This window comes from Cygnus olor, chromosome 21 (assembly GCF_009769625.2).
Source record: "Cygnus olor isolate bCygOlo1 chromosome 21, bCygOlo1.pri.v2, whole genome shotgun sequence".
Lineage (NCBI taxonomy): Eukaryota > Metazoa > Chordata > Aves > Anseriformes > Anatidae > Cygnus > Cygnus olor.
This window is the reverse complement of record NC_049189.1, coordinates 1,817,690-1,841,277: the sequence shown is the minus strand read 5'-3', so window position 1 is coordinate 1,841,277 and position 23,588 is coordinate 1,817,690. Positions and strand designations below refer to the sequence as shown.

General features: G+C 43.4%; 2 protein-coding genes across 3 annotated transcripts in view; both read left to right on the top strand.

Moving 5' to 3' along the window:
* The window catches only part of PLCH2 (phospholipase C eta 2), a 44,691-nt gene extending 35,668 nt beyond the window's left edge, over positions 1-9,023 (top strand). Inside the window, exons 21-22 of the mRNA XM_040533449.1 lie at positions 737-1,073; positions 5,878-9,023. Of these exons, the coding sequence (XP_040389383.1) occupies positions 737-1,073; positions 5,878-7,610 (2,070 nt within the window). The 3' untranslated portion in view covers positions 7,611-9,023. The remainder of the gene's footprint in view (positions 1-736; positions 1,074-5,877) is intronic.
* A 3,353-nt stretch (positions 9,024-12,376) lies between these two features.
* On the top strand, positions 12,377-23,343 carry LOC121058458 (probable glutamate receptor). 2 transcript variants are annotated; one of them, XM_040534017.1, is made up of 12 exons: positions 12,377-12,427; positions 13,165-13,358; positions 14,909-15,015; positions 17,029-17,060; positions 17,696-17,755; positions 18,289-18,468; positions 19,324-19,550; positions 20,260-20,357; positions 20,881-21,098; positions 21,402-21,627; positions 22,071-22,318; positions 22,852-23,343. In XM_040534017.1, the coding sequence occupies exons 3-12, from the start codon at positions 14,943-14,945 to the stop codon at positions 22,951-22,953; spliced, it is 1,464 nt and encodes a 487-aa protein (XP_040389951.1). In that variant the 5' UTR covers positions 12,377-12,427; positions 13,165-13,358; positions 14,909-14,942; the 3' UTR covers positions 22,954-23,343. The 2 variants fall into 2 exon arrangements, with proteins under 2 accessions (XP_040389951.1, XP_040389952.1); XM_040534018.1 differs by lacking the exons at positions 12,377-12,427; positions 13,165-13,358 and adding an exon at positions 13,421-13,653.
* The last annotated feature ends 245 nt before the right edge of the window (positions 23,344-23,588 follow it).

Here is a 23,588-nt window from a genome sequence, read left to right as displayed (position 1 = left end):
TTGCATTTTTTAAAATTGAAAAACATGCTCAATTTTTCAAAACTGTTCTGTTTTCCTGGCTTACTGTGGTGACTTGATTTCCTGTGCCTCCTCCATGTTCTGCTGTGTATCCACATGATGAATCTGTTGGGACAGAACTGTTTTAAACATGCACATTGTGTTGGGAAAATGGCCCATACCTCACAGAGCTTTGTGTTTAAAAACAAAAAAACAACAAAACCAGAAAGCTGTATTGCTTGAAAGGAAACCCTTCAACTTTAATCTTAGAGTCTGAGTTGTGTGGCATTACGAATACCTGAGTTTTGTTGCTTTCCACATGCACTGAGAAACTCTTCAGCTTTGAGAACTAGACCCTTATACATGGAAGTATTTCCTTTTTCACTTTTTCTCTTCAATATTTTGTGATTGTGTTTTTGTTGTAAGTAGCTATAAGCTAGTAAGAAAATTATGGCAAGTACAGAGATAAGGCTGGTTGGAAAATTTTATGTAAACACGGTTCAACAAAAAAGGTGTGAAATTTTGCAAAACTGTTGCTACTGATCTCCTCCATTTTTAATTCTTGTCCTATTTTTGGCTATGTTCTCATGCTGATGGTAGGCATATGGCAGAGGACTCCATGTGCATGCGTGTGTGTAGTGCATGAGTCTGTGTGATTTGATCATCGAACTTGAGCTCCTGTGCCCAAAGGAGGAGACTTGCACTTCCTAGTAAGTTTTTCTTTTTCTTGATTTTCCAGGTCAAACAAGCTCTAGGCCTAAAGGGCCTGTTTCTCAGAAATCCAAAGCAGGCCTCTCTGGACAGTCATGCTGCTGGTCAGCTCCACCGCAAACACTCCTTTAGCAGCCACATCTTGAGACGGACAGCAAGTGCCCCCACCAAAAGCCAGAAGAAGAAGAAGGGCTTTCCCGAAATTGCTTTTGACACAAAAGACAACAGCTCTGAAGGGGCCAGTGAAGACCGTGAAGCAGAAGCTGCCTCACAGCCTCGCTTTGAGCAAGAGGCAGAAAATGCTCCTCTGTCACCAGCTCCCAGAGATGGTGCCAGTGGGGAGGTACATGGCAAAGGGTTGAAAGGTAAGGCCTATAGTTCTCGTAAAGCCAAAAGCCACGGTTGTGCTCGAGGGGGTGCTGCTTTCAGTGAACCCATACAGAGGTCTAACAGGGTCCGGCTTCAGGAGCACCAGAGTGAGAAGCAAAGCGTCTTTGCACGCTGCGCCATCAACAGCTCTGGTAGGATTGGAGTGGCCACCAATTGCATGAAATGCATGATTGGTTCCAAAGAAAGCCCAGATCTAGAAAGCAAGTGGAGCGACCATCCTGCCAGGCCTCTCGCTAAAGATACGCTTCACCATGAGCAGTATAGCAGTATAACTGGAGAAGAGAGGTTAGAGCTAAAAGACTGGGGTGTTAAAGGCCAGCCCAGACCGCAGTCAGATTTGCAGTCTTGCAGCAGCCCTGGAAATGCCGATGACCTAACAAGGAGCACCCAGTCTTTTGTGACCCCAGGGAAGAAAAATGTTGAATCTAAATGCCACGGAATAAAGGCTCATTCCCGGCAGCGGTGGCAGTGCCAGTCAGGTGGCAAGTATGGAAGCACTGTCAACTTGGTTCCAGCCAGCAATGGCTCTATATCCTCCAACTCCAGCAGTCTAGAAAGCCTTGGAAGCCCAGAATTCCCCAAGCGCTGGTCTGAAACTTCTCGAAGGCAAGTGGGCACCCTACAGAGGGAAATGAATGCCTTGTTCGTTCAAAAATTGGAGGAAATTCGAAGTAAATCCCCTATATTCTTTACTGGTAAGACTAGATTTTCTTCACCCTTCTCCACCTTAGATCACATCATTGTCTCAGCTGCTACATAGCGTCTTAGAACCTGCTCTATGTTGTTTTGCTATCAAGAGCGCTTTTTCTTTATTTTTTGCAATGACAAGAAAGAAATTGCATAAATATTTTTATTTTACTTTTTTTTGTAGATGTGTCTGGTTTAGATTAGTCCTTCCCACACCTAGCTGACCATCTGCAGTAGTAAAACTGTCAATAGTCCATGAATGTTTGGATTGCTTGTTCAAGGTTTTTCTGTTTCCTTGTTATTTTGTGTTTTGTTTTTATTTTTTAGCGAATGTGGTATGATACTAAGTAAATTTTAAGATCCAAACCAGAGCATTAAGTAGATATTGAATATGGGAAAACCATATTAACAAACAGTATTTCCACTACCAGTGTTTGTGTTTTATTGAGCAATAACCACAGCAGAGCTGCTATTTAATGTGCACTCCTCTAACAACAAACCAGTCCCTTCCTCAAAGAACTTGCAGTTTCGTGTGTAAGTTACTGACATCAGCTCAGGGATCAGTGGACGGAATTCTCTGGTCTGGGTTATTCAAGAGATCATGCTTGACCATTCTGGCCCTACACATATTAATTCTCAGTATGCAAACACTTAGATGTGCTAAATGTTGTTTGTGTGATTTGACTGTGACCCGAGGGCACACAGTTACATAATATAAAGCAAGCAAGGTATGTGACCTGATGTCACTTGACATCAGCCAAGCTATGTGGACTGTTAACGTTTCCCAATTGCAAAGTAAACTCTGTGCATTTAAAGGAAGGCTGCTTAAGCTACAGCATTTTATTTTAGAGTTGTTTCAAGCCAGGGATACGCATGTGCTCACTGGGATCGTGTGGCTGTATCTTTAGAAATGAACTGTATGGAAAATGGAAAATAGGAACAGAGGTTACTGAAGTATATATTTTAACAAGGAACCTGGCTTTTTTTTTTTTCCCTGATTTGGTAGGGAGGGGAAGAAATGGAAGAGATTTTGACAAGAAGAGATTTGTCAATATTTCCTCTCTCTAACAGAGCTGTGATAAGGAAATAAAGAAATACAGCTTTTGCCTATGACTGCAGGAGTGTCTCTTCAGATTCCTTCCACTTAGTTGTCTAAGGAATTTGGGCATCGATGGTTACATTTTCAGGAACCCTTAAGTGACTTCGGTGCTTCTCAAAACATAATCCCTTTTTTAGTAATACATTCTCGTCCGTCTATAGTGGACTTCTTTGAAAGCCTCATACAGAAATCTAAAATATTCTATTCCTGTGATCAAATTTCTTTTTTTTCTTTTTTAATTTTTCCCAGTATCTGCTTTGAGGTTTTGGGAAAATACCAGGGCAACAGGGGGAAGGAAGAAGTTTGCCAATTCCTGTCACTTGAAATTAATCCAAAACAGCAGAACCCTTCCTATGCCTAAGTTATTGGCATTGGGCTTTTCATAAGCTCTGAGTAGCGTGACATATGGAACCGCTTCCCATTGTCAGTGCCAGCTCCCCTGCTAGCCCCCTAAGTTACTAAACAAATATTGTGATACGCTTGAAATTTGATTAAATCCATCTGACTTCTCACGGATGGACTCAGCAAACCTTTAAAATTGTGCAATAGTCACTTGGCCTGGACGCTGACGGTCCGGTGACAAGCACTGTTGCACAAACAGCGTGCTTTCCCCATCCGCCTGCTCCTTTAGTGCCCTGGGCCAAGGCACCAAGGAAACCACTAACAGCAGCCTAACACGGCTGCATTTCATAATTCACATTCTGCTGATGGGAAGTGCCACAAGGGCGAGGCAGGAAAGTGTAGTCTCGTCTGTCCCCTTTATGGCAACAGCATTACAGATTCCAGTGTTTTGCCTTGTAAGTGTGTCTTGATCCTTATAGACGACCTAGCCTGGATGGGGAGAAGGGGGTTTTATCAGTCTGACCAGCTCTGGACTCCTACAGATCCCCCAAATTTGGCCATGTTGTGACTGGTGGATGCTTATGTATGTGTATGCCTTCAACAGTCAAAGGTGCCTTCGTGCCTTTTAAGACTCCCGACTAATGAAGTACTGGCTGTTCAGCAGCTGTCTCTTGTTCAGTTTCTTGTCACTTGGAAAAACTGCTGCTGAAAAGACAAGACCTAGTATGCTCTTGGCATTTCCTGGCAATGCAGACTATTTTGTCTGTAGCAGTGGGAAGCGGGTTTGGTGCTAGCTTCCTTTCCATGGACCAGCGGAGTGCATTGCTCCTCAGTGTTTTCTGCTCTGGGTTTCGGCAAGCAGGTGGCCAAACGAACAAGTAAATGCACACATTTGGTTCTGAAGCAGTGCTGCCTATGGAAGCTTTCTCATTACTTTCAGTGGAGGAAGAGTTTTACCTGAGAGAAAAAGAGCTGGAAAAGAGAAGACAAAGCTCTTTTTGGATACTTAATTTTTTTTAATAGTCATCAAGTCTGATTCTGGTTGGGCCATAAAGCTTTTGGGCTCATGCTGGCGTCCTCCAGCCTGGTCTTACTCTAAGTGAACATGGGCTATCAGTTCCTGGGAAGCAGGTGTCATTATATTTATGCCTTGTCTGACTTAGGAATGTGCTGTAAATGTGTGTCTCTTCTGTGGGGTTTCCGTTTTGTCTCATTTCAGTGGTACGGCTTTATGCTGCACTGATGCCTTCCAAGCTCCAGTGATGACAGATGTCTTTTGGCCATTTTATTTGCACCCAGTGTAAATGTAGGCTTTATACCAAATTCTGTGTGGCAGGTGGGAACAAACTCATATTATGTTACTAAAGTTTTCTTCAGTGGTAGCAAAAATTGCTTTTTTTTCTATAGCAAAAGAAGTGGACTTAATATCTGTCCATTTATGGATTCCACTGAGTGCTCTGGTTGGTCAGAAATTCTTAGGATCCTACAAAAATGTGTGAATATTTGTTTCCCTTCCCTCCCTCAGCACTAATTTATCCTGTTATGTGCACCTGCCTTCCCTACATTAACTGGATTTTTCCTCTGTTCTGTCCCATTATTCTACATGCACACTCTCCCTGTCTAGTTAAGAACTGAAAGGACAAGCAAGTTAAAGGTAACTGTCAACCGAGTGTCACTGATTCGAGCACCTTGTTGCCTGTACTCCTGGTTTTTATTTGCTTCCTGCCTTAAAATGATCTGCTCCGATACTCCTGAGGTTGTTGTCTGCCTCGGTGCATCGCTAGTTCTTGCAGCATGTTCGCGTTGTGGTTTGGAGATGTGGGAGCAGTCTTTTTGGCATGATTGCTTGGTTTGTGGGATACAGGGTAGAAACACTGCAGGTGGAGTGGGGTTTTTTCAGGTAACTGGTGGATGTAGTGAGTCTTCAGGGTCGTGCTGCTGGCCTGGTGTTCACGAGGCATGCTTCTGTGTGTGAAAAAGAAACCACAGACTTTTAGGAAAACAAAGTTACTGTTTCAAGTTTTTGGTTGGTTGGTTTGGCTTGGTTTTAAAAGGCATATTGACCACATTGCATTGTACATACACAGATCGTTTTACTGCTAACCTGCTTCAGAAGTCCTATGGTGCTTCTCTTTTGAGTAACCGATAATTAGAATCACATCTATCGGTTGGGCAACGATGTTCTGATTATTGTATATGGTTTGCTTATGATCGGAGGTACTGTCGTGTTTGAGTGCTGGGAAGAAGGAAAAGAGCAATTCAGCTGGTGCTGGATGGTGGAGGACGAAAAGTTGGATTCTAAGAGGGGATACAAGGGCAAAAAGAAATGGATGGATACAGTTATGCTCTGAATAAGACAACAGAAAATAGTATGTTGCCAGTATGCATGGACTGAGATTTTTCAAAAGCAACATGCTTTTGGGGCAGCTCAAATTGAATAAATAGAAAGTTTTGCTGCCTTTAGCTAGGCATTTAAAATCTTAAGTTATTTTAAAAAATCATTTGTACTATATGCAACTGCTACCTTAAATACAAAAGGATACCACATAAAGAATAGATCTGCAGCTAAACTGGCCTTCATAATGGCTAATTAACCATGTGTCTGTTTTTCTTGTTTCTTTCTTTTTCCTCTCTTTCATATCTCCAATTAGATGTCTGCCACTTCTCAATGCAGAGGTCAGTCACTTCTTTATGCAGCCTAGAAACTATCACTGAAGAGCCTGTTGTTGCCAATGAAAACCATCATGCCAGCTTCTTCTTCCCCCTGCCCGTTACTTACAGCGATTCTGAAGAAGGGTCTGTGTCTGATCATTCCACTGAGTCTCAGTCCAAAGGAAGAAGCCCATCCAACCAGCCTCAAGAAGTTCTACTCACTAGAGAACAAAGACCAAATCTGGCTGCAGAAGACCAAGTGCAGGCAGCCACGAGAGCAGCTGACGCAAGTATATCCGTCCAAGAAGATGAGAGAACAAGCATGGCAGGACCTCTCAAAGAAGAAAATGGTTGGACACAAGCATGCAGTGAAGCCGAAGGTCAGCCTAGTTTGGCAGTGCATCCTCAAAAAGCCCGGCCGGTAGTGGCAGCAGGTAAGGCTACTGGCCAACCTGTTGAAAACTGCCAGAAGCAAAATGACCAGACAGTTCAGGTATTAACAGACTTGAAAAACACCATTGAATTGAAAGGTCAAAAACTTGGTGCAGCGGCTGTCCTGCAGCAAAACAACGTGATTAACAGCACACAGACAACTTTGCCTCCAGATGTTTTCCAGAAAGCCCAGGCTGTACAGGCGCTACCTTCTCAGACGAGCTCTTACATGTTAGTAAGGAAGTCAAAGAGTGAAGGGATGAAGATGTCGGACTCCTCAGCTTTAATAAAAAACCCAAGTAGCATATCTCCAGCAGCAGAAGTATACTTTGATGCCACAGTTAACGACCGGATCTGGAGCAAGCTAGACTGCAGCAGTCATCGTGACAGCATGTCTTCCTCTTCCAGCATGTCCTCCAATGACACTGTGATAGATCTCTCTCTACCCAATCTAGCTCGCAAAAGCCTCCCAGATCTTGGCATCCGTCATGAGAATTTTGAGCCCCTTGCAGCTAGAAGGGGTATGCGCCCACGGTCTGCTACAACATCAGGTAACGAAATGCCAATGGTGAGCAAGAGCAAATCCAATCCTAACCTGAGGTCTGACCAGCTGCCGGCGGATGAGCTCTGCCCCCGTCCTCTTGCCAGGAGTCCTCAAGATGCGTTCTCATCCATTCCTAGGAGGCATACCTGGAGCAGGCTGTACATCGAAAGTCTCAGGCAATCTTCTAACAAATCCAAAGCCCAGGATATGGTTGGGAACAACCAGGCAAAATCCAAGAGTCTTGGAGACCTTACCTCGGATGATATCGTGTGCACTTTCGAAAGCAAATACCGTAGCATCAGCAGGAGTTTTGTCACTCGATCGATGCGGGAGCAGCGCCGCTCTTCAGGCCTGAGGTCCTCTGTCAAATCACAGGATGAACTGACTGAGCAGCTAAAGAAGCTGACAGCCTTTCAGCAGGAAAATGATATCACTTCCCCCATCAGTCTTGATCCAACTGAATCTGAAGAGGAAGGGGAGAGCCTGGGACTCCTGCGCAGGTCCTCCTCCCGCAGCCAGAGCAGGGTGCGGTACATCGCCAACCGGGCCAAGCAGGCTCAGGAGAGGCAGCGGCTGCAAAGCCTCGGCCAGCTGGGTGGGAGCCCCATTGAGGAGAGGGGGAATCCAGAGGGAGCCTGCAGCGTTGCAAAAGCAGTTTGTATGGATGTAGCTTCTCCTACCGTGTTTACAACCCAGCCTAAGAACCAAATTGATTATAACACTGACACAGAAGTCTTCTTTATGCTGAAACTGTAATTCTGGTGAGCACTGAGTAAGGTGATGTTTACATTTCTGTCAAAACAAAACAGGGACCTGAGAGGCACAAAATATCCTCGTACGGCTTAGTGCTTCCTGGCCCTCCCTTGATGGTAAAGGTACTTTAGACCACGACTCCAAAAGAATAAATGAGTGCTAAATTTGTCATCAGTCTGTGGAATTAGAACAACCGAGTTTAATCAGAGACTTACATTTTTACAGTCTTAATGACCTGACCTTGCTTTTGTATTACACTTTCTCCAGCCTCAAATCTGGCCTCCTTTGTGTGTGAGCACTGCTTGGCACTTACAGTTCGCTCTGTGCAAAACTCACGTTCCGTGCTAATTTCAGTAATTGCTTTGTATAACAGCTAACCATCAACGTGATGTCAATGACTGCTAAGGTAAATGTTGCTCTTACGAGTTAGGGGTCCATGAAAGGAGGCTGGATTTAAAATCATGTCCCTTGTTCTGTTTCTTTGAAGAGTTTGAGGCATCTGGGAAATGGTCAAAACTGCAGTGGAATTGTGTCCTTATTAATGTAGTAGATAAAGCCTATCTTCCATCATGGACTTGTTTATTTCAGTGAAAATCCATATTGCCTCACTCTTTGAAGAATTTTCACCATGTTCCAAAGCAATTCCTTTTTTTTTTTTTTAACTGAGCTTGTTTATATATATATATAAATATATATATATATATACACATCTGTGTGTATGTAGGTATGTATGTCTGCCTATATATGTACACATGCACACGCTTAAACTGAACTGTGACTGTTCCTTGTCTCAAAGCATAATCTTTGGGAACGAGACAAGAGGAGGGAATTAGAAAAAAGAGACAGGAAATATCTTCTGACACTAATTCAGAAATGGCTAAAAAGCACACTAATCTTTCCTTGAAAACAGAACCATTCCTTCTTTATGGTATTTTAACAATGCTGCTGTACATAGCACTTTTTGGATGAATTTTACTACTTCTGTATTGCACTGCCATGCAAAATTTTCAATGATGTGTTTTAAAAAAAGATATATTTAATTTTTTTAGATGAACATATTTAGAGTTATATAGCAAGCTGAAGAGAATAATCATTTTTCCTCCTTTTTTTTTTTTTTTTTTTTTACGTTTTATTTTTAGGGTATGTCCCCCTATTCTCACCCTCCCCTTCCTTCCCAGTCCCTCCCCCCCCAAAAAAAGTCATTTATTCTAGATGTGCATTTTATCAGTGATGGAGAGGAATGTTTACTGAGATGCATTTTAAAGAGAAATAGAGATTTAATTTTATTTTCAGGCTGCATAGAGTCCCTATTATTGAGAAGATATTTTGCTTTTGTTTGTAATGATTCTTCTGTATGTATTGCAAAACCTAAAAAATTGTTTGTAAAAACACCTTATACTACTAAAATAAACATATTTAATCTTCCAGCTGTTGACTATTTAGCTGTAACGTAATACTTTTTTTTAATGCTGTCCAGAATTTGTGGTATGCAAACTTGGTTAATTCTGTTTGTTTTGCTTTAAAAATTCCTTAGTGGATGACATTTAATTTTACTCTTTTTCAGAGCGGTAACCATTTCAGGTCCTGCTAAAATTTTCTCAGGTCCGGCAAAGCACCTGCAAGTACTGGTCCAGAGTGGTGTTCTGCTGTGGGGGACGCAGCATGTGGCTTGTGTGGGAGCAGTGTCTGGCAGCCAGTAGTGGCTGTGTAGATGAAAATTCTGGGAAGACTCATGTAATTGGTAGTCAAACAGACAATCCAAAGACCTGATCTATTCTGTCACAGCCAAAGCAGTGAATGTTGTATAGACCAATACAAAGATAAACTCTACGGTTTCCCATGTAAGATGGATAGCCCTGTTTCATTACTGAGGTTGTTAAAGTCTGACTGAAAATACTGCAGGAAAAATTTTCTCTTTGCCGATCTCATTCAAAAATCTCTTCTCTTCCTATCCCAGCAAAGTACACAGCAAAAATGTGCATTACTTAGTTCATGCTCTCTCCTGGAAAGGTCTTGGGTTTACTTGTGGGTTGCAGGGCTAGAAAGGAGTTCTTGGTTCTAATTTTAGCATCATTCGGTTACGAGCATTTCAACTCTGAGATATCAAAATGTGACGCTAACTGTAGTTAATGATTTCATCTTGATATGGAGGTGGGGGCTGGGAGGGGTTAAATTCTCTGATTAAATCTTTTTAAATGATCTTCAGTGTGCTTTGTCTAAACATGCTCCCTCAGCTTTCCATCCTGGCTCTGATCTTCATTGCTTGTCTTCATAATTTGGAGGAGAGGCCCTTGAGGTTTGTGTAACAAAGGTTTGGAACATGCACTGGAGTAACCCTACAATATCTTTGCAGTCTCTGAAGAAAAAAAGGTAAATCAACAGCAGAATGTGTGATCTGCCAAGATTAGTCTTGCATTGTATCTTAACACAAAGCGAATTTCATTAACATTCTCGAGACGGAAAGTCAGCCTGTAATACTTCAGTTTTGAGCTGAAGAGCTGCAGGGAGTTGCTGCTTTTTTATCTTTTAAAGCAAAAAAGTACATGCAAATTGACAGCTTTAGAAAGTTAACGTTTAAAAAGCCTATTTGTGTCTTTTCGAAGACCAAGTTTCACATATTTTTTTAAACCTTTTATCGATTAAGCAATACTTGTTAAATTAATGCACCTCACAGAAGGCAGCATCATGCAGCACTTCAAAACGTCTTTCTTTGTTCACATTTTAAAAAAGCCGTGCTTGGATTTAACTTACTAGGGCACATGTGAATTTTGTCCTGCCTGCAAATTCATAGTAACTGCCTTGACAAGTTGTTTTGTTGCACTACATAAGACCATTAATGATGTATCCATTTGTTTGTCTGAGTGGAATGTATGTCATGGCACCTACACCGCAGGAGTTTACTATGCAGTTTTGCTCTTCATCTGTTCTTCTTCAGGGAAGAGGGAACACTCTCAGATCTGCTCAGCAGGCAGGGCATTGTCTAAAAAGGTAGGGAAAGCGATAAAGATTCAGCAACAGCAGAGGGAGTCTGGAGTCAAGGTTCTTAGCAGCATTGATTTTCCTTTTAGGACTGCCTCTCTGCTCTTATTCTCTTGACAGTCTTCTCCACCATTCATATGATGACCAAGATGAAGAAGCAGATTCTCCATCTCCCTCGTGAAACTGCAGGTAGATTCAGCGTAGATGCAGGTTGAGCATGAAACCACAGTGGGCTGTGCATGCCAGCTGCTCCGCCGGCAGCATTTACTTTGCGGTAATCACTGCTTGCCATGTAGTAGCTGCGAATATTTACTACAATCACACACGCTAGTACAGCAGGGTCGAGAATTCATCCAAGATTGAGGCCAGAAGCACTTGCAAACGCTGCACAGTCACTGGTATTTGTTCTCCCTTCAGGATGTCATGTAACAACAAAAGCCTGGCTGCAGGTGTGAAGGAATTCAGAAAGGCAGGTGAAAACAGTATTCTTCAAGAAGGTCGGTAACTGAGTAAAAAGCTACTGAGATGTTTAAAAGTGTCATTTTGCTCTGAAGAATAATTAGCACAGTGATAATTTAACCAATAAGTTTATTTCATATTTTTGTTGCTGTTGTGCTTACAAATGGAAAGATTCATGCTGATTCTGGTATTATCATCAGATTTTTAAGTACATAGATCTTTTAGGATTTGGGGTGGATTTTTCTTGTTGCCCTGCTCCACCCCCTGCCAAATAAATGAAAACTCCAAAGCCTCGAGCAAAATCATTTTTAGCAACTCTGCTCTTAATATTTTTTCCTGTTGCTGGAATAGTCTCAAAGTCAAACTGCTGAAAGGATACAGAGGAGGAAAAGGCATTATGGCTGGTAGGGAGGTCCTACTAATGTGGGAAAACACTTGCTTGGCTGTATCTCATCCAAAGCTGCAGGTAAGAACTCAGTGAGGTTTGCATAATGAACACAGGTTTTTAATGTCAAGGTATTTGGTTGTCATAAACATGTTTGGGGGGTAAAAGTAACCATCATAACTGTCTAGAGAAAGCTCATTTTATATATTTTTCTGCTGGTTTGTAGAGTAACAGCAAGTATCTTCCCTTGACCAGAGCTCATCCTGTGAGGTCTCAGCTTCCTGCCCTGTGTTTTTCAGCTCATTACGGTGTAAGATTAGGAGTCCGAAGTTTCCAAATGACAAACAGTACGTGGTTGGCCTTGTGATTTTATGGTCCATGTTTCTCCAACTTAGCGTTTAAGAACACTGATGCTGAATGTTTGTTTGTGTCTTTAAAAACTCATTTTGTCAGAGCTGAGATGCTTTCAGCTGCTTGGAGTTGAGCTTATTAGTGGCTTAGCCCTCATTAGCTGCCAGCTGTGACAAATCACATACCATAATGTTCATCTTAGTAAAGCCTAGAAAAATATTCATGAGAAGCAGCTGGGAACCTCAGCTTATCTGCTTTTTGCTCACCTCCCTCCACATGCAGCCCTTTGCCAGACTCTCTAGGGTGAAGCTATCGCACAGGAAAGTGAAAAACAAATGACGTGCTGGCTACCAAAGGTGTAGTACCTGGCAATGCAGCTGTAAGCAGCCCAAGGCATCTAAGAGAAAGCCAAGGTGACTGGATCTTACAGGATTCTTTTTAGTTTGGCTGAATAGAGAGCATGTAGTTACTGTTTATAACCTACATGAGCATCTTGCCATGTTGTGGGGATGATTTGCACCAGCTGGTGTCTGACATGCATTACAAGTGAGCTCCCCTTAATTGCAGCGAGCTGTGAGTCAAGCCCTTTCACTCCGTTAAGGCAGACATCACCAAATGCATTATAGTAAGCACTTTTTATTGAAAGGTAAGTGGTTTTCGTTGGCGGAGGACAAGCTGTGGTGATGTTTAATGATTGATTTGCGTAGTGGCATATCTAGGAGAAGCTTAGGGAAGAAGGCACAAGCAGCTGGAGTGTTTTCCATCTTGGACAGTGATGAAAGTCAAGTGGGAAGTAATTTTTTGTTTCTTACTCAAGTGTGGACATGTTCCAACTCCCCTGCAGGATGGGTTGTAATAATTTACTCTCTTCTGAATTCCTGTGAAAGCCCTCCTTTGTAATTGCAGTGCCTTGGTGAGTGTATTTATAAATGACCTGGCCCAGTGGAAGCAGCCACTTGGCAGGGCTGTCCTGTAGCTCGTGTCTGACGTGGAACTAGTAACTGGAAGGGTGAAGGGAACAGGAATTTCATTTCTTTGCCTGTGTCTTAAATGGTTGTGTGCAAGCCAGAATGTGTGGTTTACCTTGAAGCTCAGACCTTTCCTCAGTGCTCTGGGCATTGGGAGGAAAAACACGGAACAGGTCTGAGAGGGTTTCGGTGTTACACCTGAGTCCCACAGCTGATCTGAGACACTCAGAGTGAAGAAAGCTTTAAGCTTGCAGGACCAATAGACAGGGGAGATGGGCACAGCTGAAAGGACACGGTTCAGTAGAAAGAAGGCTTTTACAGGGCCAAGTAGTAGCAGTCAGCTTTTCTGACCCTTGATGTGGCATCGAGCCGCTGGACTAAACTGCTTCCAAACATCCTCCTCCTCTTTCCCCAGCCCCAGGTGCCCCTGGAGCCCGCGGTGCCAGCTGGCAGTGGGCATCCTGCAGGAGCCCCCCCGGCTCCTCCCTCAGTCCTTATAACAGCTCAGCGCTGCCACGCCGCCCGCTCCAGCAGTCCCACGGTGCTCATCGGTGTTCCTGCTGGTGCCCGGCCAGCCAAGCCAAGCTGGGAGAGGCTGAAGGAGTTGCTGTAAGTGAGATGCTGCCTTCACTCGCTGCTCTGCTTGTTCCAGCCTGCCTGCAGCAGGCTGTCTCCTTCCTAGCTGGTGGCTGCCCAGCTTTTCCATCCTGTTAATGCCTTCCTCCAGCACTGCGTGCACAAGGATGGCTGAGGAGTGGTGGTGTCTCTTTTTTGTTTAGTTCTTGAAAGGCTGAAAAGCTTCTGAGGAGTGAGAGCTGCTTCTAGCAAAGTAGCATCTTAAATCCTTAGTTTGTTTTGCTGTAAAACTTGAGAAACTTTTGTAGTACCTCGCCAGGTGGATGTGGTGAGTGGATGCTGCGGTTTAATTTAGGCAGTAGCTAAAGAACTCGTCACAGGCTGGAAGGTGCTGAAGCCATCTGTGCTCCTGTTCTCTCTGTAACTGATTCTGTTTGCCCTTAAATCATTCCAGTACTAGATTAAAGGAAGTGTATTTGCCTTTGCAAAAATGCTTTTTTTTTTCCACATATTTAGACTGTTTTTTCTTTTAGACAGTCAGTAGCCAGTGTTAACAATTCTTTTATTTTTATTACCAGCTCTGAATACCTTTTTTTTTCTTTATTGAAGGAGGCTGCCTGAAGTAAAGATCACTTTATAGTGTATACCTAAGTGCAAGGAAAAATAGCAAAAATTTAGAGGTTAAATCTAAAGATTTAAAAAGGGAAACCAGAGAAAAAGGAAAAAGCAATTCCTCAGTGGCTCAACCAGATCTCTGCTGCTTTCTCCTCTCTGTGCCTTGGTGGCTGATTCAGCTGTCCATGTGCTGCTCTCCCAACAGCTAAGAGTATCTAGCATTTTGTCTGTATTCTATAATTACTTTCAGAAAATTTAGGTTGCTCCATAACTCGAATGTCAGTCCTCTCCTTTGATTCTTTAACACTAATTCCACTTTGAAGTATTTTTAACAATAACAAAAAGAGACAGCTTTTAAATTTAATCCAAATAATCCTCTGTGTAAATTTTATTCACTTCTTATTCTTGGTATGAAAGTGAAAAATGTAGAGAGAATGAATGAGGAAAACCACTGAGCCTTTGTAATGTCAAGAGTTTTCACAGGTGTGCAGGTTTGGGGAAAAATTCATAAAAGTTGATGAGGTAAAATTAACTGAAGCAACCTTTCTCTCTTTGAGCACGTCAGTCAGAAGCAGGTGATACCACACTGTAGCACCTTTTTCACCTGCATAGTCTCCTAAATGGTGACTTTTTTCTCGGCACTTTTTCAGTATGTCTTTTGTAGTTTCTGTGGTAATGGTATCCTGACCCTTGGTTGGCACTGTGATTACAAATACAGTCAAAAATACAGCAGAAGCTTGAGATGGAGTATAACATGGCATTGGCTGTCTTTCATAATTTTGTTGCTGTTTTTCAACAACACATGTACAATTATTTTAAGTCATGCAGAAATTTTGTTGCAGCGTTTGAAATGAAAAACAATTGGGACTCTTCCAAATGTGATGCAGAAAATCCAAGATAAACTGATTTAACTCAGCTTTGAGGAACCATAACACCAGCCTTAACTACTTGTCTTTCATCTCGAGCAGGAATTTCCTCTAGATAGTGACTATTTCTGCTCCAATGGACAAAGGACTTCACTTCGTGTTCTGTGTGCTTACAACCGTGCTGCTCCTGAGAGAATCAAGCCACGCAGGTGAGAATATTTGGCCAACAACGCTGGCTGCATCCAAATCTGATTTTGTTCTTCACAGTCTGTGAATTCTCTCATTCTTTGATGACTAGTGCTGGATTAAGTCTGTACCTTAATCTAGCTGCAAAAAGGGAAATATGGGCGGAGGACACAAAGGCACAGGTATTAGCCTAGACAGGGAGGACAGGGTAGAAAATCGGGCTGAGGCAGTTCTTAACAGTGTTACAAACCTTTTCTCGTGAAGTCAGGCAGAGTCATCTCCCATTAGAAGGCTGTTCTTGCTCGGAATAGAAGGGGTAAGGGCAAGGCTGACTTTTTGCAGCCGCAGTAGCTTCCTGCCTTCAGGGCAGTAGTTTCAAGCCTTTAGGGGACAAGATTTGGAGGGATGAGTCCCTTTTATTTGTGTTATGTTTTTGTAGATCCTCACAAGGAGGACCTGGCTGCTGAGAAGTGTCACTGCCATGAACTTTGAGTTAGCGCTGCGACTCGATTACTTATGGTCCTTTCAGGAGCCCTTACAATGGGGCTTTGAACAGCTGCATCCAGTGTCGCTGTGGGGGAGCTGAAGCCCTCAGTACAGGCTGTTTTCTTCCAAGAAACCCTAGCAGGTCTTCAAAAAGGAGCCTCAAACAGCTTTTACTGGCTCTAATGAGTTTCTGAAGGGAGACAAGAGAACTCCTTTGTGAAGATTTCCAGCTCCCGTGGAGAACTGTAGTGGAGAGGGAAAAAGCAGTTTTTGTTTTAACAATAATGTAGAGTTCAGCACAAGGCAAGAAAATGCAAAACCAGAGAATGAATAATACATAATGAATGAATATGTTGTTATATTTAATGAAAAACTTGCAGCTTTTGCTTGGAAGAGCAAGAACACCCTCAATTTTTTGTTTTCTCTTGAGGGATTTTTGGCCTTTGTACTGTGTATTCTTTGATTGCAAGGAGCAATGTGCACATTCCAGAAAAACATCCTGGGCAATTAATAAGCCGTATAGTGGCTGTGGTTTTAATTCTGCATCTCAATTATTACAGTGTTCTTCTGAGTGTTGTGAGAAAGGAGGCTGTGGATCAAACAATTTAACAGGGTTTATTAAAAGAGCAGAGAGCAGAACCAGAAGCTCAATTAACCCCATTAATAATACTTCTACAGGTGGATTTTTACCAAATGGGAAAGTATCGGTGCCTTTGTTTTACAAATGGGAAACAGGCACAAGAAGAAGTAACATAAAACAGGTCAATGGCAGATCTGACAAGAGGCAGGGTGTTGTTCCCTGCAGGCTGCACCATCTTTCATCACATTTAAACTCTCGTCTGTATTTACTTCCCTTACTTCATGGGGCACAGAGAAGAGGCAAAACAAGGCAGGCTTCCAGACCCTTCTCTAGTGCCGTCCCTGTTTGTTGGTTCCTGGGTTTGGTCCTGATCCTTGTGGAGGTCTGAATTTTCACAGGAAAGAAAGAGTCAGAGTGCTTCTAATTCTGGGGGGGAATGGAAGAGGATGAGGTGGAGAAGGGTTTCTACCCCTGTGGTCGCAAGACGGTCTGCTTTGGCTGCTTTGACAAGAGGAATCTCTCATTAATAGGGGAAGGGAAGAATTAGAAACCCCGGTGCCTTGGAATGTAATGCTGATGAGCTTCTGCTTTTCCTTAGGGTCACAGACAAGGGGGGGAATCTTGGCTGTGTGAAGTAGCAGGACTCCTGGGTTTTCTACTTGTCAGGAGGGCAGTTCTGAAAAATCCACTCTTCAGAGTGTGAAAACCAGAATAATAAAGTTACAGTCAGAATCCTCTGAAGCCTGAGTCTGGCTGTGTACATTTCTGCTTCTGTTTGCTTCACGCTAATGCTGTGCTGTGAAAGAGGAAACAAACTCGGCAAAATTGGTGCGAGTCAGCTGCGCTGTGAGCTTCTGAGCTAAGGGTAGTTGTTCTGTGTAAGTGCAATGTGAAATGAGTTTATGAAACTTCACTCTTAAGGAACTGTGAAATATAAATGCTGCAAGGAGTTGATTTTGTTGTTTTTCAGGAGCGATGAGGAATGATGATGCTGCGAGTAAGGTACGTTCAATTCATTGGTGCAGAGTTACGAGTGAAGTTCTTTGTGAGAAAGGATTTTAAATCCAGAAATAGATGTGATAGTGTGCAAGGCTTTTCATCTGTGAGGGGAAGGCGGCTTTACCAGCAAAAGCTTGAGCTGTTCTGAAGTGGTACTGATCAGAAAGCACCTCGAGTTGTGTAAGGTTGGGAGATGCACTCGTGAATTCAGCGTGTCCACGCAGAAGTGAATTCATGTTTCCTCTCCCCAACATCTCAGGTTTCCTACTGTTCTGTCTCCTGTAATTACTCTTTAATGAGGCCTTAATTGGCTGCTAGCTGTTTTGTCAGCAACATACATCGATCTCTTTTTCGGAAGACTGTATGCACCGTGTATCTGAAGAATTGTGACAGCATCTAAAGTGATTTTTTTATTTGCACAAAGTATGCCGATAACATGCAATAACGCAAAACACTTGTGATTTATTAATTACTGTCACGGAACAGCGATTCCTGAAGGAGGTAGAGTAGTGGTGAGGTGACCTGCTGCAGCTCGGGGGCAGATTTCTAGCTGCTTTAACTCGCACACACTAATGCAAACCCTAGCTAAGTGGGGCCAGTTCTGGAAAATCCAATTAATTCTTCACTTTTATTTGTAGGACGCTGACTTGAGGGGACCGGAAGAGAATCTTCCAACTTTGACTGTCACAACAATCCTGGTAAGGCAGTAACATGGTACTTACAGTGGCTGGGAGGTAGCTAGAATTATATCATTATTATTTATATTATACATATCACATGTTTGCCCAAATTAAAAAAAATCTTATTAAAAAAAGAAAAAAAAAAAAAGGAAAGAAGATTCATTGCCACAATCAGGATCATTCAGAAGAAGATTTTCTGATTCCAGCAGATTTTCTGATTCTGCTGTCAGGCACCAGCAGGTAACCCTCAACTGGTGGGCCAAAGGAAATGTATTTGGGTGTTTAGATTGTGAAGAGGTTATCACTTGTTTATGTAGTACATGTGCCTTGCAAAATGCGGCTGCCCTTCCTGGAGCTGTATTCTTTTACTAGTGGTGGCACGTGACTCCTGTGAATATCTTTCAGGACTGGAAATGTTATCCTCCCGATAATGTGGGCAGAGGTCCTTGTGGAGGGTTTATTTTTTGGGGGAAAAAGGGGTTAATTCATAGTCAATTGCATGCTGCAGACTGTGGTGGCATGTAATTGTGTGCATTTCCCTTTCTGTGCAGGAAGATCCCTACGTCATGGTGAGAAGGGCAGAGCTGGAGGGATACTGCATTGACCTGCTGAAAGCCCTTGCTTCAATGCTTCACTTCAGCTACAAGGTGAAGGTGGTGGGAGATGGGAAGTACGGTGCCGTCTCTTCCAATGGGAGCTGGACAGGGATGATTGGAGAGATTTTGAGACAGGTAATTTTCATTGTATGTTTGAGAATACTGCAGCTCTAACAGGAAAGAGGCCAAAGGGCTGGGCTGGCACAGCTCTTCATTAGAATTTCCTCGGGGACTGAGCAACTTGGAGTTATTCTGCCTGTTGTGTAGAACTGATGAACAGAAAGACTTGGTAGTTGGTTTTGTCCTTCAGATAGGGACACTACAAAACAAGGAGACAATGGCCATAGCAGAAATCATTGTTACAAGGCACTCCTGGTGCAGTGCTTGTTTCAGAGACTGCCCAGTGCCTTTGTAATCTGAGAGGCTGCACAGACATCATAGCGCTGTAATGAAACAAAGACTTTAAGGAAGAGTTACCTTGTACTTAAGCTCTAGACCAAACCTGTCTCTTCTGAAATGTAACCCCTCAGACTATTCAAATAGGTGCTTGAACCTGCTTTTTATCCATGGTGTACCACTCCCTCCAGTCAGCATTCTGCCAGCTGTTGGGAACACTTGAATCGAATTCTCTGTGTTTCTCTGAACTCAGTAACGTGTCCCGTCAGTCATGTAGGTGCTACAGCCAGAAAAAGGAAGGAACATGCCTTCTGTTTTTTGTAAACAAATACAATGTGGTTCATGGTGCACAGCCTCAGCTTGTTTGGATGGTAGGAAACCAGAGGCCCCAGACGCCAGCCAGCCCCCCCTATGAACAATGCAAAATGGAAAGCTGTCCCCTGGAGCTCGCAGTCTAAGCCCATAGCTGTCTAGTGAGACAGGGAAGCTGTTTGCCATGTAGATATCTGCCCACTCAGCCTGGGAAGTGTTCTATTTGAGTGCAGAAATCATCAGGTAGGTTGGATGGTTGATAATATTTTTTTCATCTTATAGGAAGCAGACATTGCAGTGGCTCCCCTGACAGTCACATCAGCCAGGGAAGAGGTGGTCTCCTTCACCACGCCATTCCTGCAGACTGGGATTGGAATCTTGCTTCGAAAGGACACCATGTCACAGGAGATGTCTTTCTTCCACTTCCTGGCTCCTTTCAGTAAGGAGACCTGGACTGGTCTCCTATTTGCTTATGTTCTGACGTGCTTCTGCCTCTTTCTTGTTGCCAGGTATAAACACGTTTCACAGGTTTTGCTCAAAAGTTGACTGTTTTCCCAGCTATGAGCAGATCTCGGTTTTAAAGAAAGTACAAGGGTTGCTAAAGGCCCGTGTGTTTGTACTTCAGCTTTTCTTCCTCACTTTTTTCAAAGTTGTTTTTTTTTTTTTTTTTTTTTTTTTTCTGTGACCACATTCCTACGTGCAGTTCTCTCTCCTGGTGTTTTTGTGCACTCAGTTCTGCACTGGCTTTGGTGGAAGGAATTCTTCCCCTCCCTCTTCCAAAGAGATTCAGCCTTCTCCCTCCTTTCTTGATTAGGCTGCACTAAGGCTCTCAGCAGCTGCAGTCTTGAACAGAAGCTATGGTGCTGCTTTTTAAGTTTTATGCATAGTCTTTTATAGATAAGCATTCCTTCCAAGGAGCGGCCTTCTTCTTATGCTAAAGAACAGAGCCAGTGTTGCCTCTTAGGTGTGCCAGGGAGACTAGATGCAGTGGTTCAAGAAGAAGGGATCTGGCAAAGAGGAGCCTCCTGAGCCTTTATTGTTGTGAAATACTTGAGGCATTGAGCAGGAACATTATTCTCTGTACTAGTTGAACTGGACCACGGGTGAAGGAGGACCTACCATGGAAGGAAAGGGCATTTCTGGGCTAGCCGCACTGCTGCATGTCATGCTGCAGGGCTGTTTTTTCCTGACTGGTTTTATCCCGCCATTTCCCCACAGGCTGAGCCCCTGTGAATGGAACGAGCCCAAGAATGAAGAGAATCACTTCACCTTCTTAAACAGCCTCTGGTTTGGAGCGGGAGCTCTCGCACTGCAAGGTGAGCTGGGAGGACTGTAGCAGTGGAACTCCGGGAGCAGAATGGTTTTGTAAGCTGCTTGCTTATCCAGCCCTCATCTGTCTGTAACACTGGGTGCTGGATGGCTGGGTGCTGCTGAGGGGAAAGATGTTGCAGTAGGGACACTCATCAGTACTCAAACTCTCAGCTGGGGTTTGGAACTTGCTGGAGTTGTACAGGTGGCTGGCTGCAGCTGACTGCTTTTTTCTGTTGTAACACTTATTCTGGGGAAAGTCAAGCTAGCCTTTGCACTGATGCTTTAGAGTGGAGCCTTTTTATTGCCTCTGGCCACTAATGCTGCTTCAGCTCTCTGTGCAGCACGCGGTATTGGTGCTGTTCAGCCACTGAGGGCTTTTCAGGCCTGTGCGTTTCCTAGGTAGCTGCAGGGCAAGTTTTGCAGTTTGGCCTTTATTAAAAAAGAAGTCTTGTGCCGGCTTTAACTCGAGCTGTCTCTCTCACTGTACATCACCTCCCTTGCTTTTTATCGGCTCCTCTGGTCGCGCAGGTGTCACCCCTCGGCCCAAAGCGCTTTCTGTGCGGGTCATTGCCGCCATCTGGTGGCTCTTCACAATAGCCTTGCTGGCTGCCTACATCGCCAACTTCACCGCGCTGCAGAGCTCCGGCAGCGAGCAGCTCCCAATCCAGACCTTTGAAGATCTCGTGAAGCAAAGAAAGCTCGAGTTTGGGACGTTGGACGGCTCCTCCACGTTCTACTTCTTCAAGGTGCAGAGGATTTGATTGCACACACACACACGTGCCTTAGGGCTGCTAAGCTGGGGCCGAGATATCTGTAAAAGTTATTTTTGAGGGGTGGTGGTGGGAAATAACTAATGCTTATATCCCTGTAACATTTGAGAGGAAATCTGTGCCAGCTAGATGCTAATTTTCATTACAGAGAGGGCCTAAAAGGGGAATGATTTATGTGCTCTTATTCTCCAAATTGTTTTACAATCTTTGCATGCTTATCCAGAAATACTGCACATTTGTTTTACTCTTCAGTATAACACTTGGCTTTTTGGGCTGCAGAACTCCAAGAATCCCATCCATCAGATGGTCTATGAATATATGGACAAGAGACGAGACCACGTTTTAGTCAAAACCTACCAGGAAGCAGTTCAACGCGTGATGGACTCGAACTACGCCTTCATTGGTGAATCAATCTCTCAAGACCTTGCAGCTGCCAGGCACTGCAATTTGATCAGAGCCCCTGAAGTTATTGGAGCCAGAGGATTTGGCATTGCCACAGCCCAGGGTTAGTCACAGTGCACCATTTCTGCCCCACTTCTCCACTTGGATTTCACGGGTTCGAAATAGCAGACTGAGAGCAAACAGCCTGGCACAGATAAGTCTTGAAACTCGGGAACATTGGTTCCTTTAGTTAGTTAGTTTTTGTTTTTAAGCCTTGGCCCCAGGAATGATGCAGAAGAGCTCCTAAACAATTTTTTCTTGTGAGCATGACTGCTTGTATTTATCAAAGAACCTTCACTCTGTTACTGTTCTGCAAGCGAACATGACAGGAATCGTTGCTATCTAAAAAAGCACTCAGCTTACTCTGTGGCATTCTGCACAATGACCATTTGATAGCTGGGAATCAGCACCCAGCCAACCCTGCTTGGTAGGGTAGCAGCAGGCTGCTTTAAAATGTTATAATATTCGTTATCTGTCTTATACTCTTTTTCATTCTACTGCTGCTAGCATCCTCGTGGACTAAGAAGCTCTCCATTGCGGTCCTCAAACTGCGCGAATTGGGTGACCTTGACTACTTGCGTAACAAGTGGTGGGAGACCAGCTGCCTTCACAAAAGCAGAGAGAGATGGAGCCCTCTGCAGCCCCAAGCCCTCGGCGGACTCTTCCTTACTCTTGCAATTGGCCTCGCACTGGGAGTGATTGCAGCTGTGGTGGAGCTGTCAAATAAGAGCAGACACGCTGCTGGACATGTCAAGGTAGGTGAACGGTCATCATCTGCTGTCCTCCCTCCTTGGATCCCTGCTGTTTAGCATGGACAGTTAGGTACCATTCTGCCCCACTGGGCAGAATGCCATTGTGATCTTGCTTTGTCTAAGGAAAGGAATGTAATGGGATCAAGGAGACATGCCAAGTATTCACTCTTTACATCTTTGAAACGTTGTAGCTTGGACTGTGTGATAGATAGGTAGCCAAAACAGTATAAAAATAATAAAATGAAGCCTAAAATATTAAGTAGAAATATTTACTGTAATGCAGCCAAACTGCATTCCAACACTGAGTGTGTACGGAGGGCAGTAAATCATCAATAACAAGTTTATTCTCAAGTATGGCTATTTTCAAGTCATTTGACAAGCAGGAAACCACATGTAAGTAAAACTGCACTGGTATCTGAATGTGCAGCTTGGTGTTCTTGTTCTCCATCCATTCCAGTGGATGGGTAGCACACGTTTTAAAGGTGGATTTATGATGCAGAACTCACTCCCTTGTTTTCTCCCCTTTTGTTTTTCAGAAGTCTTGTTGCTCCATTTTCACAGAAGAAATATGCACTCGTCTACGTATAAAAGAAAATGCAAGACAAAGCCAGGAGACTTCAGGAAGGGCTAATGCTTAAAAAACATGTAAAGGAATGGGCATGTCTTAGGGTTCTACCATATGTATTTCATAGGAACTACATCATTGTAGAAAGGTATTTTTCTGCAAGTCTAGAGTGTTAGCTTCCTAATCACAAACACACAGCACTTCTGGATTGGTGGTGGAGCTGGATTCAAAAGAAAACTAAGCAGCTGGGAGGAATTGAAGTTGATGAAGGATGGAGTGCAACTGTTAAAATCAAGGAAGGTTAAGATGGGGGATCACACCTAGATTTAGTTTAGAAGTTTACTATGTAAGTGCATGAATGCCTGTAGGAGTAAGGGACTTGGGATAGGTTAATGTGATGCCTCTGTTTACTAATTACACTGAGGAACAATCTTGAAAATTAAAGCTCTCATCTGACTGTTCTAATCACAAACAACTGCTTCTTAAATATTTTAGTTATAGACTACTCTTCCCCTCTTCTAGGCAGATGATGGTCACTGTGAAGGTAATTTCTGAATCAGAAAGGACAATACTGTTGCATAATCCCCCAAAATGCAGGACTTTACTGCATTCTCTGCAGTGGCCTAAAATCCAACAAAGGGGATGATGCAATTAAGGAACTAGATTTAAGAAATGTCTGTTTCCCAGCAGATGTTTCCTAGTTTGTCT